At 42.1% G+C, this 15947-nt stretch overlaps 1 protein-coding gene across 1 annotated transcript in view; it reads left to right on the top strand.

Annotated features, from left to right (window-relative positions):
* The window catches only part of LOC140070291 (vomeronasal type-2 receptor 26-like), a 48032-nt gene extending 32762 nt beyond the window's left edge, over positions 1-15270 (top strand). Inside the window, exons 5-9 of the mRNA XM_072116644.1 lie at positions 432-723; positions 5031-5846; positions 9999-10223; positions 10395-10518; positions 14372-15270. Coding sequence (XP_071972745.1) covers positions 432-723; positions 5031-5846; positions 9999-10223; positions 10395-10518; positions 14372-15270 — 2356 coding nt within the window. The remainder of the gene's footprint in view (positions 1-431; positions 724-5030; positions 5847-9998; positions 10224-10394; positions 10519-14371) is intronic.
* The last annotated feature ends 677 nt before the right edge of the window (positions 15271-15947 follow it).

Genomic DNA, 15947 nt, shown 5'->3' with positions numbered 1-15947 from the left:
ATATGGAAATTCCACCCAGTTGATTTCTATTGGTTTGGTCCTGACATTCCAAAAATTACTTGAAAATAAGGACCAGATGATTAAACAGTGGGTGCAATCTCTGAGATCCAAACCCTCGTCACTGCTGTAGAGGCTCATGGTAAATACCCATCCGTCATTGCACTGCACGTGCATTAGTCTCCCCCCGGCCGGTTTGATACATTATACATTACATTAGTGTTTTACCTTTACTCTACAGCCGCCACCACAAAATAATATTATAAATTACGCTACACATTTTATTACAAAATTACCCTATAGGTGAGGCGTGCGACTGCATGGAGAGCATCAACCTCCAACAGATGTTGTCTATGTCCTACATGGAGATGGTGTCCTCCTGACACTTCTTTACCTACTTTTAGGCTTTTCACATTCTTCTCTTTATTTTTCAGTATCCACGTTCCTTACTATAAGAATCTTGTGGCTTTCTTTTACGCTGTTGATGAAATCAATAAAAATCCTTTAATTCTCCCAAACCTGACTGTGGGATATCACATCTATGACTCGTGTTCAAACCCCAAGAAGGCGATAAGGAGCATAATACAAATATTATCCGGACCCGGATACCTTGTCCCTAATTATTCCTGTACCCGGAAGAAGAAGGTTGTAGGTTTTATCGGAGATCATTTCTCATCCACCACTTTACGGATAGCTCAGCTCCTGGGGATATATCCGTACACACAGGTCAGTCATATGGTCATGTTTGATGTAAATTAATGTACAACAATATATTATATGACTTTTCCGGTACTGATCCAAAGTTACAGCCTCCTATCAGCTCCTCTTAGCTCTTAGCATCAGCAGAATCATACAGAACATTAAGGGCAATTATTGACAGGTACTGATGTGTATAAAGCACTTGGGGTGAGATAGAAACTCCCTATAATCTCCTGCATCATCTATGTCTCAGATAGGACATTATATTCAAGTACTTTATAAAAGTTCAGTTACTCTTTGATCTTTAGTTGATCCCAGTCTCATGAAGACCTAAATGATTGTTTAGCCTTTGTTCACTCCTTGCTTGGGATGTATTTTATCTTAAAAGAAATCTATAACTGTGAATCAACTTACTGCAGTGGACCCCGTGGTAGATTCATTATGGCTGTATCTTCCCTAAACTGTGTTTTATATACCCCAGTAAGGAGTCTTTGTCCTCAAAAAAACCTTATTTTATTTATATGTAAATTACCAGCAGAGGTGTGGAGGAGCCTTTGTGAGGTACGAAGGCTAAGGCTATTCCATACCCCGAGTAGTCCTAGAGACTGCCATGTTCCCCTTCTGACTTCACAAAGACTCCCTAACACACCAGCAGCCACTGCATCTTCATGGTCCATGCTGCCCCATTCAAATGGCCCATGAACACACAGGGAGGCGAGTCTGCAGGGCTACTTGGACCAAAGAATAGTCTTTGGGTCTGGAGCTCACAGAGGATATTCCAGGCCCTGTGTAGCCTCTGCAAGCTTAGGGTTGATGAAACCATGAGGAATCTACCATGAGATCTCCTTTAGTAAGTAAATTATAGAAACTAGATTTTCTTACGGTAATCTTGTTGTTTGTATATTATCATGGGGGGGGGGGTTAAAATCTTGTCAAATTCTTTATGATGTTTACTATTTTGGTGTATATATTTGTTGTGGAAAAAAATTTTGTCAATCACATTGAATTTAACTTTGGTCCAATTGAACTTATGTATGATAAAACTCAGAACTCAGATTATCAAATCCATTGTTTTAATTTAATCACCAAATTCCATGAGTAGATATAACGGATTGGTCATCTATGGTTACTAGATGTCATATAAAGAGAACAATAAACTCCAAATCTTTTCATTAATGCAGAAGACAACCTATTTAACCAGTAAAAGTATGTTTCACCTAGGTTTATAGAGGAGACTCCTATTATTAGGGACAGGAGAAAATCTTCAATAATTGCCCTTTTTAGGGCATTTTAAAGTACTGCAGTAGGCTTCTAATATACTGCTGTAGTGCAGAAATATTTAGTACAGTAATACTTGGAAAGACCATACAGCAATATTTACTGCATCATCAAGCAAGATCCTGAATGTCTTATCTCTGTACAGGTTTGAGCTTCAGAAAAATCGTAAATTGCCATCAAACATATTTTGATTTGTAAACATGCTTCTGTCAGTGAATAGTTTGCATCAATACGTGGTTCATAAATTTGTTGTTATCAGTGTATAACAGTAATACCTTGATCCTAAAGATGCTATCACAGTATAGTTTGGTACTGGTGGCGGCCAGGAAGAAACATCAGCGAGAAGAACAAGCAGAAGGGGCAGGGTGCAGCGATCAGCAAGTAGCCACCTCATCGTCTTCTACTGCCCATGTACGGGCATCCAGGAAACAAAGGCCAGTCCACAGGTTGGCTGCAGTGTGGCGTTTTTTCTCACAGAATTCAGACGACAGTACAAGTGTCATTTTAATGCTCTGCCACCAGTCCATAGAGAATGGCCAAGGCCTTAGCAATCTGAGCACCTCATGTATGACCAGGCATCTGCAGAGTAAACATAAGCTGCAGTGGCTGTTACATTGAAAAAAACCTGGAAACACCTATCACTGGCCTAACCTTTTCCATCGTCTTCCAGTTCACAAGGCTACTTGTCTCCACACTAAGGAAGGATGTGACACCTCCAACACTAGCAGAACTACCGCCAGAACCTTGTAGAAGCTTTGGGTTTGGCCATTTTGACACAAGTTGTTATCAACTTGGTGGTGCAAAGGTTCCAGACCAATCTGTGAGAGCTGCAGCTTCAAATGCGTGCAATTTGTTTGCATTTTTGGTGTTCATACACTGCTGCTGCTCATCTATCTGCTCTGTAGGGAAACTTTGACATGCCCCCCACTACCTTATTTGCAATGTAATAACTAGTTGAAGACAGCAGCAGGCAATTGTTGAATACCAGCCCCAGAACACACAGGTGAGTAGAAGGAGTGACTTTACCATCAACTGGACCTGTATGAGGAACATTTACTTGGTGCTGCACAGCTTCCAATATTCCACCATATTGGTGGCATATGACATATGGTTAGAGACGATGATGCATATTGTCGTCTCTACCATCGCCAACTTTCATCTCTTTCCATCTCTTTAGGCTATGACAGAGGAAGTCATGGTGGCAGACGAGGAACATGAGGAGGAAGAGTTGCCAAAAAGTCAAAGTGCACTATAATGTGGATACTACTGGAGAGTTTACATTGCACATTGAGAGCTCAGTTGCAACACTAGGAAGCGATGAACCTGAATTTCCACTAACTCACTCCTCTCTAGTTGTGGAATGTAAAAAGAATTTAGCACTGAAGTTCAGCTCTCCCTGCCTCGAAAAGCTCAAAAAGATTCCACTTGCACCCAGGGACACTAATAACCTCCTCTCCTGCAGTATAGTGTGTGATGTCAATCACAGCAGATGGTTGTAGTGGCTGGGGGGATAGGAAGCTTTATTACAGGGCTAAATACTCCGCCTACATGACTTTATACAACTACAACATCTCACTTAAGTCAGTTTTCCAGGTGTTGCCACCACACTAGGTCCTGAGAGAAACATGATCAGAAAGTTGTTTAGCTACTTGGTACTGGGCAAAATACTGGTACTGGTTTGTTAGGTCAATTTCTGCTGACAGGTTCCTACATAAGGTGCCACTGATTCCAGAGTACTTGGACTTTTCTCTTTAGCCAACACTATTCCCAAGCAATCAATGTCAATTATCAGATTACAGATACATGAGCCGTGCAAGAAAGAGATTATACATAAAGCCTTCTACTTCAGGCAAAAACAGAAAATAACAGAATTCTAATGTATTTTGCCATTTAGTGGTTTAGTAGGAGGAGATTCCTATGGATCACCAAATTTTATCATATTAGCTTTCTATAGTGCAAATTTACACCTGCTATTAGCAGTTTTATTCTCTGGCACATGGGCAGCCACAGAATAAGCTGAGAAGTGTATTAAGAGCCAAACCTGCTGAAGTGCGGCAGATCCCATCCTCTAACATTTACATCTACAGTGGTAATTTTCAAATAATGAATAAAGTCAGAATGCAGAAGATTAATAACCCCCTATATAGCGGTTCAATAAGTCCCCGTGTTTGACGACAGATGACGTTCCTGAGGGAAGTCGGTGCTATTATCGTCTGCTGCCATCTATCAAACAACGGCAAAACAAATTGCAGACTGATTGATTGGTTAGTTTGATTTTGGCAGCCATTTGAGTAAGACGTGTTTAGTGATTTTCGGTAAGATGGATAAAGAGCAGTATCGTCTGGTAATTTGCTTTTTGTTTTTGGATGGGAAAAAATGTGAGGAGATAAAAGCAAAGTTGGATGCTGTTTATAAGGACACTTCGCCATCTATGAGCACAGTTAGATATTGGTTCAATGAATTTAAACATGGGCAAACATCTGTTGTAGATGAGGAGCGACCAGGATGCCCGGCAGACGTGGTTTCTGAGGAAATCAAAATCATTCAAAAAGTCGATGACATGATACCCGCTGATCGACGAAAGAAAGTGCGTGAAGTAGCAGAGGCCGTAGGGGTGTCGACCAGAAGGGCAATTAATATTTTACATGATAAGTTGGCGGCCGCATTTGGCAAAACAGAAGGTGCTGTTTCACTAGGATAACGCACCCCCCGTATTCACCCGATCTTGGTCCATGCGACTTTTTCTTGTTCCCTGAATAAATGGGTCACAGGAAAAAAGTTTAGCTCAAATGAGGAAGTCATCGCCGAGACAGAGGCGTATTTTGGAGAGTTCAACAAATCCTAATTTTTAAAGGATGAAAAAGGTTAAAAAAATGGCAGTAACGTTGGGAGAAGTGTGTCTTTCTATGAGGGGACTATGTTGAAAAATAAAAAAAAAAATTTTTTTAAAATGGTGTCTTCATTTCTAACACGGATACTTATTGAACCGCCCTCGTACATTGATGATGTTCTTATTCCATATCACAGATAATAAATGTCTTTTTCTAACGATACAGATCAGTTATGGAGCTACAGACGCATTGCTGAGTGATAGGAATCTGTTCCCGGCTCTTTTCCGGACCGTTCCTGATGACTTCACAACTTATTCCGTCATATCTCATTTTTTTAACTACCTTGGATGGAACTGGGTTGGAATTATTGCCTCGGAGGATGACGCTGGGAATAGAGAGACACGATTACTGACCAATCTTCTCGCCAGTCGTGGCATCTGTGTGGCCTTTGTCTTACAATGTGGAGATCCATTGAAATATATAGAAAAGGAAAAGGAAGAAATAATCAGGGAGGAGATAAGGAAGTCTTCTGCCAAGATCATTATATTATGTGGAACTCATTCTGATCATATACTAAGTTTTCTCAGTAGATTCGCAGATGTGATAGAGAACAGAACCTTTATATTAAATCCGAACTTCTCTCCACTTTCTTTCTTTAACAAGTTTAATAATATACCGGTAGTTAATCTCAGTTTATCTTTTGCCCTGGACCCAGGGAAAGTTTTAGACCTGGAAAGTTACTTAATGAATTCCTCTGTCTTGAAGAATCCTGAGGACATTCTACTTCGAGATGTTTCTATTGAATTGTTTAATTGCTCAACTGCATCAAAGTTAAAAAATGAAAAGTACGAACATGTACATCAAACACGTCTTAAGAAATGTAAAGGAACAGAACCGTGGGTACCAGCTTTTAAATTCATGTCATACGACAATACTTTAAGTATGTATCAGGCTGTCCAGTCCCTGGCTAGTGCCTTACATGATATGTCCATCTCTCATGGCCACCAAACAGACCATCAGATGCATCTTCTTCCACACAAGGTGAATCTATAGAAATAATCTACTCATAACCTCCAAGCTCTTATCTCTCCTGGGTAGATGATTGGTAATCTGATGAGCTGGTTTGTCAAAATTTGGGTTTATCAAGCTGGTCCGAACATCGGGAAAAAATTTTGTTTGAGATACAGACCTAAAACAGACTGTAAACCCAAACACAAACCCCATTGAAGCCGGTGGGGATCCAAATTATTACACCCAAAATATCTGAAAAATGAGGGTAGTAAGGAACAGAGGATTTAAAAAGGATGCAACAGGGAAGTTGAAGGGAAAGGGAAGGGAAAATATTAAAAAAATTAGATAACATTAAAAATTAAAGGTAAAAATAAATTTAAAAAATGTATAAAAATCATGTCAATGTTATTGAAGTAAAAGACGCTTTGGATGCCCTGATGACAGTACAAGAACCAATGGGAAAACCACAAACCATTCCTCTTACTGTGGTTTAACTTCTGCAGTATTTGACAGATTTGAATCTTAAATCCAGTAAATATGGATTTTAAGAGTTTAAATGCTCCGCACAGAGATCAGAGGTGGTAGAGGAGGTTGTACCTTCACCATACACATGGTGCATCCTCTGCACCCGAGAAGAGGCGGTTTTATCATCATTATAGAATGGGGACATCCAGTACACCTAGAAGTAGTGGTTTCTATCATCACCACAGACAACGGCTATCCTTTACACCTAGAGGAGAAATGTTTCTGTCATCAAAATCAACAGGGACATCCTCTACACCTAGAGGAGAAGGGAATCTACCATCACCATAGACAGGGACATCCTCTACACCTAGAGGAGAGGAGGTTCTACCATCACAATGCACAGGGGAAATCCTCTACACCTAGAGGAGAGGAGGTTCTACCATCGCCATAGACAGGGGGCATACTCTACACCTAGAGGAGAGGAGGTTCTACCATCACTATAGACAGGGGGCATCCTCTACACCTAGAGGAGAGGTAGTTCTACCATCACCATAGACAGGGGACATCCTCTACACCTAGAGGAGAGGTTGTTCTACCATCACCATAGACAGGGGACATCCTCTACACCTAGAGGAGAGGACATTCTTCCATCACCATAGACAAGGGGCATCCTCTACACCTAGAGGAGAGGAGGTTCTACCATCACTATAGACAGGGGGCATCCTCTACACCTAGAGGAGAGGAGGTTCTACCATCACTATAGACAGAGGGCATCCTCTACACCTAGAAGAGAGGAGGTTCTACCATCACCATAGACAGGGGACAACCTCTACACCTAGAGGAGAGGACATTCTTCCATCACCATAGACAAGGGGCATCCTCTACACCTAGAGGAGAGGAGGTTCTACCATCACTATAGACAGGGGGCATCCTCTACACCTAGAGGAGAGGAGGTTCTACCATCACCATAGACAGAGGGCATCCTCTACACCTAGAGGAGAGGAGGTTCTACCATCACCATAGACAAAGGGCATCCTCTACACCTAGAGAAGAGGAGGTTCTACCATCACCATAGACAGGGGACAACCTCTACACCTAGAGGAGAGGACATTCTTCCATCACCATAGACAAGGGGCATCCTCTACACCTAGAGGAGAGGAGGTTCTACCATCACTATAGACAGGGGGCATCCTCTACACCTAGAGGAGAGGAGGTTCTACCATCACCATAGACAGAGGGCATCCTCTACACCTAGAGGAGAGGACATTCTTCCATCACCATAGACAAGGGGCATCCTCTACACCTAGAGGAGAGGAGGTTCTACCATCACTATAGACAGGGGGCATCCTCAAAACCTAGAGGAGAGGAGGTTCTACCATCACCATAGACAGAGGACATCCTCTACACCTAGAGGAGAGGAGGTTCTACCATCACCATAGACAGGGGACAACCTCTACACCTAGAGGAGAGGACATTCTTCCATCACCATAGACAAGGGGCATCCTCTACACCTAGAGGAGAGGAGGTTCTACCATCACTATAGACAGGGGGCATCCTCTACACCTAGAGGAGAGGAGGTTCTACCATCACCATAGACAGAGGGCATCCTCTACACCTAGAGGAGAGGAGGTTCTACCATCACCATAGACAGGGGACAACCTCTACACCTAGAGGAGAGGAGGTTCTACCATCACCATAGACAGAGGGCATCCTCTACACCTAGAGGAGAGGAGGTTCTACCATCACCATAGACAGGGGGCATCCTCTACACCTAGAGGAGAAATGTTTCTGTCATCGCAATCAACAGGGACATCCTCTACACATAGAGGAGAGGAGGTTCTATCATCACCATAGACAGGGGGCATCATTTTCACCTTGAGGAGAGGAGGATCTACCATCACCATAGACAGTGGGCATCCTCTACAGCTAGAGGACAGGAGGTTGTACCATAACTATAAACAGGGGGCATCCTCTACACCTAGAGGAGAGGCGGTTCTATCATCATCATAGACAGGGGACATCCTCTACACCTATAGCAGAGGAGGTTCTACCATCACCATAGACAGGGGGCATCCTCTACACCTAGAGGAGAGGAGGTTCTACCATCACCATGGACAGGGGGCATCCTCTACACCAAGAGGAGAGGATGCTCTACCATCACAATGGACAGGGTATGGGCTCATGAACCTGGCATTAATATTATGACCACTTTGTAAGGTGTTAACTCTCTGCATAAATTTATACTCCCATTTTTTTCCTCTGTGTCTTGAAATGTTTCATTAAAGCAGTAATTGACAAACCCTTTACAGTGCGTTCCACTCCAAATGTGCGGCTACTGGGCGATGTTTCCTACTGGGGGAACGGCCTGTGGTTGGACACTGCTCACACAAAATAAGGTACATTACATTAGAAGACCTGCAGGAAAATGATCCCCATGATCTTATGTACGTGCTGTGTCTGTGGCACAAGTACATGGTCAGGTGAGATGCTATTTTTTGATGGTGGCCTCATGGCACTACAGACAACAAGTTGTTAAAGGTTTGATGGTTACCAGAAAAAAAAGTAGAGAGGGGGCTGAGAATATTTTTTTTAGTTCCGTGTGTTTTTGTAGAACAGGTTGGATATCCCTAGCAATTCAACGTAAAATCTCCAGTTAGGGTTTATTTTGGGATTATTTTTTTATTTTCTTGGTAATATTACTTTCAGTCTCCACTTTTGTTGGCTTTATATGTTTTTTTACAAGATTTAGTTTCCTCTCTATAATCCTGTAATGCCTCATCGCTACCTTCTTGCTTTAGTAGCTTAAATGCTTTATCTTTCTTGTTTATTGCTCACTTTACAGTACTAGTACATAGTTTTTTTTCCACAATCAAAATCAGCAGCCTCTCCCTAGCCCTGTCTACTGTCTGTAAAGGTGCCCGGACATGTGACCTTGCCTCTTATACAGAATGGTCACATGTTTAAACTAGCCAATCACAGCCTTGCTCAAACTAGCTCATTGCTGTGGTTGTGAAGAGGCTGCCACGGTTTATTGGCCAAGATATATTATTGTGTCTGCAACAGTTTTTTGTCTATATTTGCACGGAAAAAGCTATTGAGGTTTATTTAGCTTGCACATGTATTTATTATGTGTTTGCGTCACAGTTGCATTTTCTCGGAAACTTTAGAAGTTTTAAACTTCATATAAAGGGAGTGGTAGTGCTTAGTCGCAGTTTGCAACACGTTTTTGTTTTTTGGGGGGAGGGGCGAATATGCTTTAAATGAAATGGCACATAAATCTCAACCTCTTTACTGGACCCGTACCCCAATTTGGGCATCTTAGGGCAGGGTGTGGGCAGGGAGTGTGACAGGCATGGGTTGCCCATGGGCTTGAACTATAGACTCTGCAAGAAAACTAGCCTAGGCTATAGCAGAAAACTCAACCACATCAGACCTGGTCTAAGATTCAAACTGGGGGAGTTTGCTCCTGATTTACTAAGAGGCCAGAGCCATATAGTAAATACGGGAGTGGCAGTGGTTTATATTGCCAGTCGTAATAAATTCCCCCAATGTTTCACGAGTAAAAAATCCCAATATCATCTGGAAGTTAAAGCTTGTAAATGTTATAACCATGTGTCAGATTTTTAAAATGGGCCATGTCAGCAAAATGGCAAAAAGTTATTAAGAGGATAATTTTATGACTTCTACTATATTAAAAATAATATTTCTTTATGGAAGGTCCACCGTTATCTACAAGCAATGATGCAACTGAATGAATCCGGGACACAACTTCAAGGTTTCCCTGACAAAGGACAAACAGAAATCACCTACAGCGTTAATAATGTTATTGTAACGAATAGGTTAATCCTGAACACGGTTGGAGGCTACAAAATAAGCTCAATGGACGGCTTGACAATTTGGGTTCATACAAAAAACATAATGTGGAAAAATAATGCAGAAGAAGTGAGTTGTGGGAGGATTTCTACCCTTACTTTCTCAGGACGTTTATTACTGCAATATTTTATGGCAGGGGGGAATGTGGAAAGAGAAAATACAGGGATCTTGGTCTCTTACATTAGGGCAGCCGTAATCATGATGGAGAACTTGTATATGAATGTTGTCTGCTTTCTGCAGATCCCCATCTCTCGATGCTCACCAAGATGTTTACCTGGAGAGAGGAAAGTGACAGGTTCTGACATACGCCTGTGCTGTTACCAATGTGCCCCATGTGCAGAAGGGGAAATATCTAATACGTCAGGTAGATCTGATGGACCATCTATTGTCTACACATGACAGGTCATGTGTAAAAAAAAATATATATATATTGTCAGGGCTCGGGTTCAATGCCATGGACCACCACGGATGATCACACAACCTGACACCTGGAACCGGAATCTAAGTGGCAATCGATCTTCTCCAGTGCCTGCCACAAAGCAGGTTGGTCTTGCTGTGGTGTGGTTCCACCAGGTCATTCCACTGGTGCGACTTGCTCATGGTGGCAGCCAAGGTCGGGGTACAGGAACACAAGGCGGTCTCAGAGTCAGGAACAGGCAGATAGTCAGGACAGGCAACAGAGATGCTAGGTCAGAGTCTGGTCCAGGGTTACAACGGGAGATAGGAGCAGGAACAAGGAACGCAGAAGGAAGCTTTCTCATAAGCAATAAGCACTCAGATCCGGTAGGGGTTGCTGGGAGAAGCGGGCTTATAAAGACAACCAGGAAGTGGCCAGCGCCAATCAGCGGCACACTGGCCCTTTAAATCCGTGAGTGCCGTGCGTGCGCCCTAGTGAGCAGGGATCCACGTGCTGGCACGTGATAGGAGCATGAGCATAGAGAGGTAAGTGAGCTCAGGTACCACCACGGAGAGGGGCATGGGTGTGCCTGCGATCCGATACGTGGATCACAGGGACACCCAGGACATATGTTAAAAATGATTAGACCCTTTAAAGGTTAAAATACAGTTGGGGGTCTAAAAAATAGTAAGAAAGGAGAAAAATAGTAATAAAATTAATATATAAGTAAAGTAAAACTTTAAATCGCTTCCTTTCACTAGAACTGATAATAAGAAATAAACAAATAAAATCATTTACATGTTAGTTATCACTAGGTTTCAAAAGTCCCGATCTAATAAGATATAAAAACTTAAATGTTCAAAATGCTATTTTTTACACCATTTAGAATTTTATAAAAAGTTTTCAAAAGGTTGTACAGTAGTAGAAAAGCAAAAGCTATTGTGTACAGGCTCAAAAAGCTTACAATTTAAATTGATGACACGCATCAGATATAATAAGAAAGCATTTAAAAAGTGTACAAATACACATCAAAAATGCATAAGGACCTGAGCTGATAACAAAGGTCCACATTCAGCCACAAGTAAAGTTAAGTGAGAGACTGGTAGAAAAAAAACTTAATGGGGCAGATTTTTCAAGTTGTCTGAAAGTCAGAATATTCTTAGTTGCTCATGGCAACCAATCACAGCTCCCCTTTAAAATATTCATGGGCACTGGTGAAATGAAAACTGAGCTGCAATTGGTTGCAATGGGCAACTAAGAATATTCTGACTTTTAGACAGCTTGAAAAATCTGCCCCAATATGTGCAATAAAGTTGTCTATCCTGGAAAGTAATACAAAGTACTGAGCACAATCAGGCTCAAAGGTAAGCATAAAAGCATTAAATGGGAAACTCCTATCAGAGAAGAATCGAATATAATACATGTATATGGTAAAAAGCAAGTCTCCCTAATGCTAGAGTAATGATCCCGACCCCAAGATACTAAATAACCAATCAGACTGTAAAACAGAAGAAAGACACCGGGGCTACCCGGCCGACAGAGTTTACCCAAAGTCCATTGTCCGACCGGCATGCCCTGGTCCCCGGAGTTCACCTTCTTCTTCCTGGTGCATGTAAGTGTATTGTCCATGTATAATGCACAGTGCGGCGAGCCACTGAGATCGTGCACCCGATATTCTGCATGTGTCGCTTCCCCTCTCAAGTCCCTGGAGTTCACCTTCTTCTTCCTGGTGCATGTAAGTGCATTGTCCTGGTATAATGCGCTGTGGCGTAATTCACAAAGATCGTACTCCCGATATCCTGCATGTGTGTTTCCCCGCTCAGGTCCCCGGAGTTCACCTTCTTCTTCCTGGTGCATGTAAGTGCATTGTCCGTGTTTAATGCACTGTGCGGGGAGTCACTAAGATCGTGCGCCCGATATCCTGCATGTGTCGCTACCCCGCTCAGGTCCCCGGAGTTCACCTTCTTCTTCCTGGTGCATGTAAGTGCATTGTCTGTGTATAATGCACTCTGCCGCCATTCACTAAGATCCTGCGTCCGATATCCTGCATGTGTCGCTTTCCTGCTCAGGTCCCCAGAGTTCACCTTCTTCTTCCTGGTGCATGTAAGTGCATTGTCCGTGTATAATGCGCTGTGCGGGGAGTCACTGAGATCGTGCGCCCGATATCCTGCATGTGTCACTTCCCCGCTCAGGTCCCCAGAGTTCACCTTCTTCTTCCTGATACAATTTGAATGTTAAATCCCACGCTCAGTCTGAATCAGTCAGATTGTCCGACGGCTCGCCAATTTCTGTCGCATGAAAGCTGGTGCCGATGTGCCAAAATCCAATCGTGTGTGACACAATCCCTTTCTAAATAGCTGTCACAGCAGCGCAAATCTCAAAAATTTCCAAAATTCAACGAAAGTGCGTTCCTCAGACCCTTAGTAAATAAACCTCATCGTCTCAAACTTATGGCTGGAGGCACCCAACGCGTTACATCAGGGGTAAGGTTGTACATTCCACAACCTGGTGGTAATAAAAGCAGCTTCACTGCCCACAAAAAATGACATTATGGACAGGTCCGCACACCGAAGCATGAAAATTTTATTTGTGTCAGAATAAGGAAAAATGGAAACACTTCTTTTGCACAGAAGTAATTTTTTCTATCTATAAAGACATAATGGAGCAGATTTATCAAGCTGTCTGAAAGTGAGAATATTTCTAGTTGCCCATGGCAACCAATCACAACTCCCCTTTAAAATATTCATGAGCACTGTTAAAACGAAAGCTGAGCTGTGATTGGTTGCCATGGGCAACTAGAAATATTCTCACTTTCAGACAGCTTGATAAATCTGCCCCAATATAACCTATATATGGTAAGTTTGATATTCCTGCCATTGCAGCGACCGAAGGAATAAACCAGAGGTGTCAATCGGTGTTCACAGTGAAATTCGAAAAACTGTGCACAAGAAAATGTTACTTATGTGTTTTTCTAAATTTTCGCTGCAAGTCGTTATCACTAGGAAGTACGAGACAGATTTACTTACCCGGTCCATTCGCAAACCCACGGCGCGCTGTCTGGCGAGGATTCGGGTCTGCCGGGATTCACTAAGGTCCGTGCGCCCGATAAGGTCTGCCGGAGTTCACCTTCTTCTTCCCGATGCATTTGAGCACTGATCTTGTGACAATTAATTTTTTAAAAATCCGCGTTTTTTCCGAATCCGTCGGGTAACCCTAAGGTGATGGCCACGACCCCCCAATTTCTGTCCCGTGAAAGCCGGCACCGATGCACCACAATCCGATCGTGTGCGCCAAAATCCCTGGGCAATTTGGCGCAAAATGGAAAAATTCGGGAGCGCCCGATGAAAGTGCGGCGTTTGGACTCTTAGTAAATGAGCCCCAATGTGTTAGGCAGAAAACAAGCCCTCCTACAGCTCCTTAGATAGAAAAATAAAAAGTTATGGATTTATAAAGATGGGGAGTGAAAAATGGAAATGCAAAAAAAGTAATTCTGGATCTTAAAGGTTTAACATTGAATTAATATATTTTTTATATAAATTCATCAGAGATCTATACATTCAAATAGCGATGTATGAGGGATTGTTTTTTAGGCAGTGAGTTCTATTTTTTAATATTACCTTTTCAGAAAATACAATTTACAATGAATGTTTTATGAACTTTTGACTTTCTTTTTTGAGGGAAAATTTTGTCTTTTTTTTTACTGCAAAACTGTTGTATTTCCCCCTTTCTTTTAATTGGGTCACAAAATTCCTAGTGCATTATACATATAGAAAAATATGGGGCTAATCCTCAACTTTTATTTTTGTTTTCACTTTTGCAGATAGTAAAAATTGCATGAAATGTCCAGAAGATTCGTGGCCCAATGAGAACAGAACATCCTGCGTATTGAAAGACTTAGAATATTTATCTTATGCTGAGGATATCATTTCCATCGCTCTTTTTTGTTTATCACTTTTCTTCTGTATTATGACTGTTTTATTTCTTTTAATTTTTGTTTTTTATCATAACACCCCCATAGTGAGAGCCAATAACAAGAACCTGAGCTTTGTTCTCCTGGTCTCCATCATGCTGAGCTTCCTCTGTGTCTTCTTGTTCCTCGGTCGTCCTGTGGATATAACCTGCATGTTACGTCAGATCTCTACTGGAATATTCCTCTCAGTGTCCATCTCTTCATTGTTGGCCAAGACCATCATGGTTTACATCGCCTTCAAAGCCACCAGGCCTGGAAGTGTGTGGAGAACATGGACTGGAGTGAGACTCCCTAATTGTGTGCTCCTGATCTGCTCCTCGGTCCAGGTTGTCCTCTGTATGAGTTGGGTGACCCTCTCTCCTCCCTTCCAGGAGCTGGACACACACTCTTATAAGGAGAAGGTCGTAGTTCAGTGTAATGAAGGGTCAGAGCTTTGGTTCTACTCTGTCCTGGGTTATATGGGGGTTCTGGCTGCGGTTAGTTTTATTACAGCTTTCTTAGCCAGGACATTACCGGACAGTTTTAATGAGGCCAAGTACATCACCTTCAGCATGCTGGTGTTCTGCAGTGTCTGGATCGCCATGATCCCGGCTTATCTCAGCACCAGAGGGAAATACATGGTGGCCGTGGAGATATTTGCCATCCTGACCTCTAACGCTGGGCTGCTGGGATGTCTATTTCTCCCAAAATGCCTTATAATTATTTTTAAGCCTGAACTTAATACAAGAAAATATATTTTAAGTAATTAGCTTGATAGTCAACATGAATGATAAAGATAGACACATATGACATGTATAGATTATTTTCTAAACTTTCCTATTTAACAAAATTATTTATAAGTTATTGTGACATGAATGAAGAGATTGTTCTCCACATGATATGTATTATAATTCTGCATAGAAAATAAGATGATATATTGGATTGAGAAAATTCTAACTCTTAGGGTTTCACTTAAGGTCGTGTCACCACGATTAAAATGTAACCATAGACCTTAATAGACCTGATCCAACAAAACTGACAAAATTTTATGTAATTCATGTTATTTGGGTTGCGTTATTCTTCTGGAACATTAACCATTTAAAGTGCGGTCAGATGGAGAATTTTGTAGTTTATTATTACCGTATATACTCGAGTATAAGCTGAGATTTTCTGCACAAAAAATGTGCTTAAAAACCCTAACTCGGCTTATTCTAAAGCCTATAAAAAAAGGGAGGTCCTCTTCTGTTGAAGGATGTTCCGGCTCCCTCTCTCCTTGCGGTGCGATCGGTCGAGCTGTGACGAGCAGCTCTCCAACATTACAGTTTGTGCAGAAGGCAGCGGACACACTGGAACGTCACAGCTCAAGCGACGGCACAGCATGGAGAGAGGTTGCTACATCCGGGACATCGTTGGACAGAAGAGGACCTCCGGGGGTGGGGGGGTTGGG

The sequence above is a fragment of the Engystomops pustulosus genome, chromosome 7, assembly GCF_040894005.1.
Source record: "Engystomops pustulosus chromosome 7, aEngPut4.maternal, whole genome shotgun sequence".
Taxonomy (NCBI): domain Eukaryota; kingdom Metazoa; phylum Chordata; class Amphibia; order Anura; family Leptodactylidae; genus Engystomops; species Engystomops pustulosus.
This window is presented reverse-complemented; position numbering and strand designations above follow the sequence as displayed.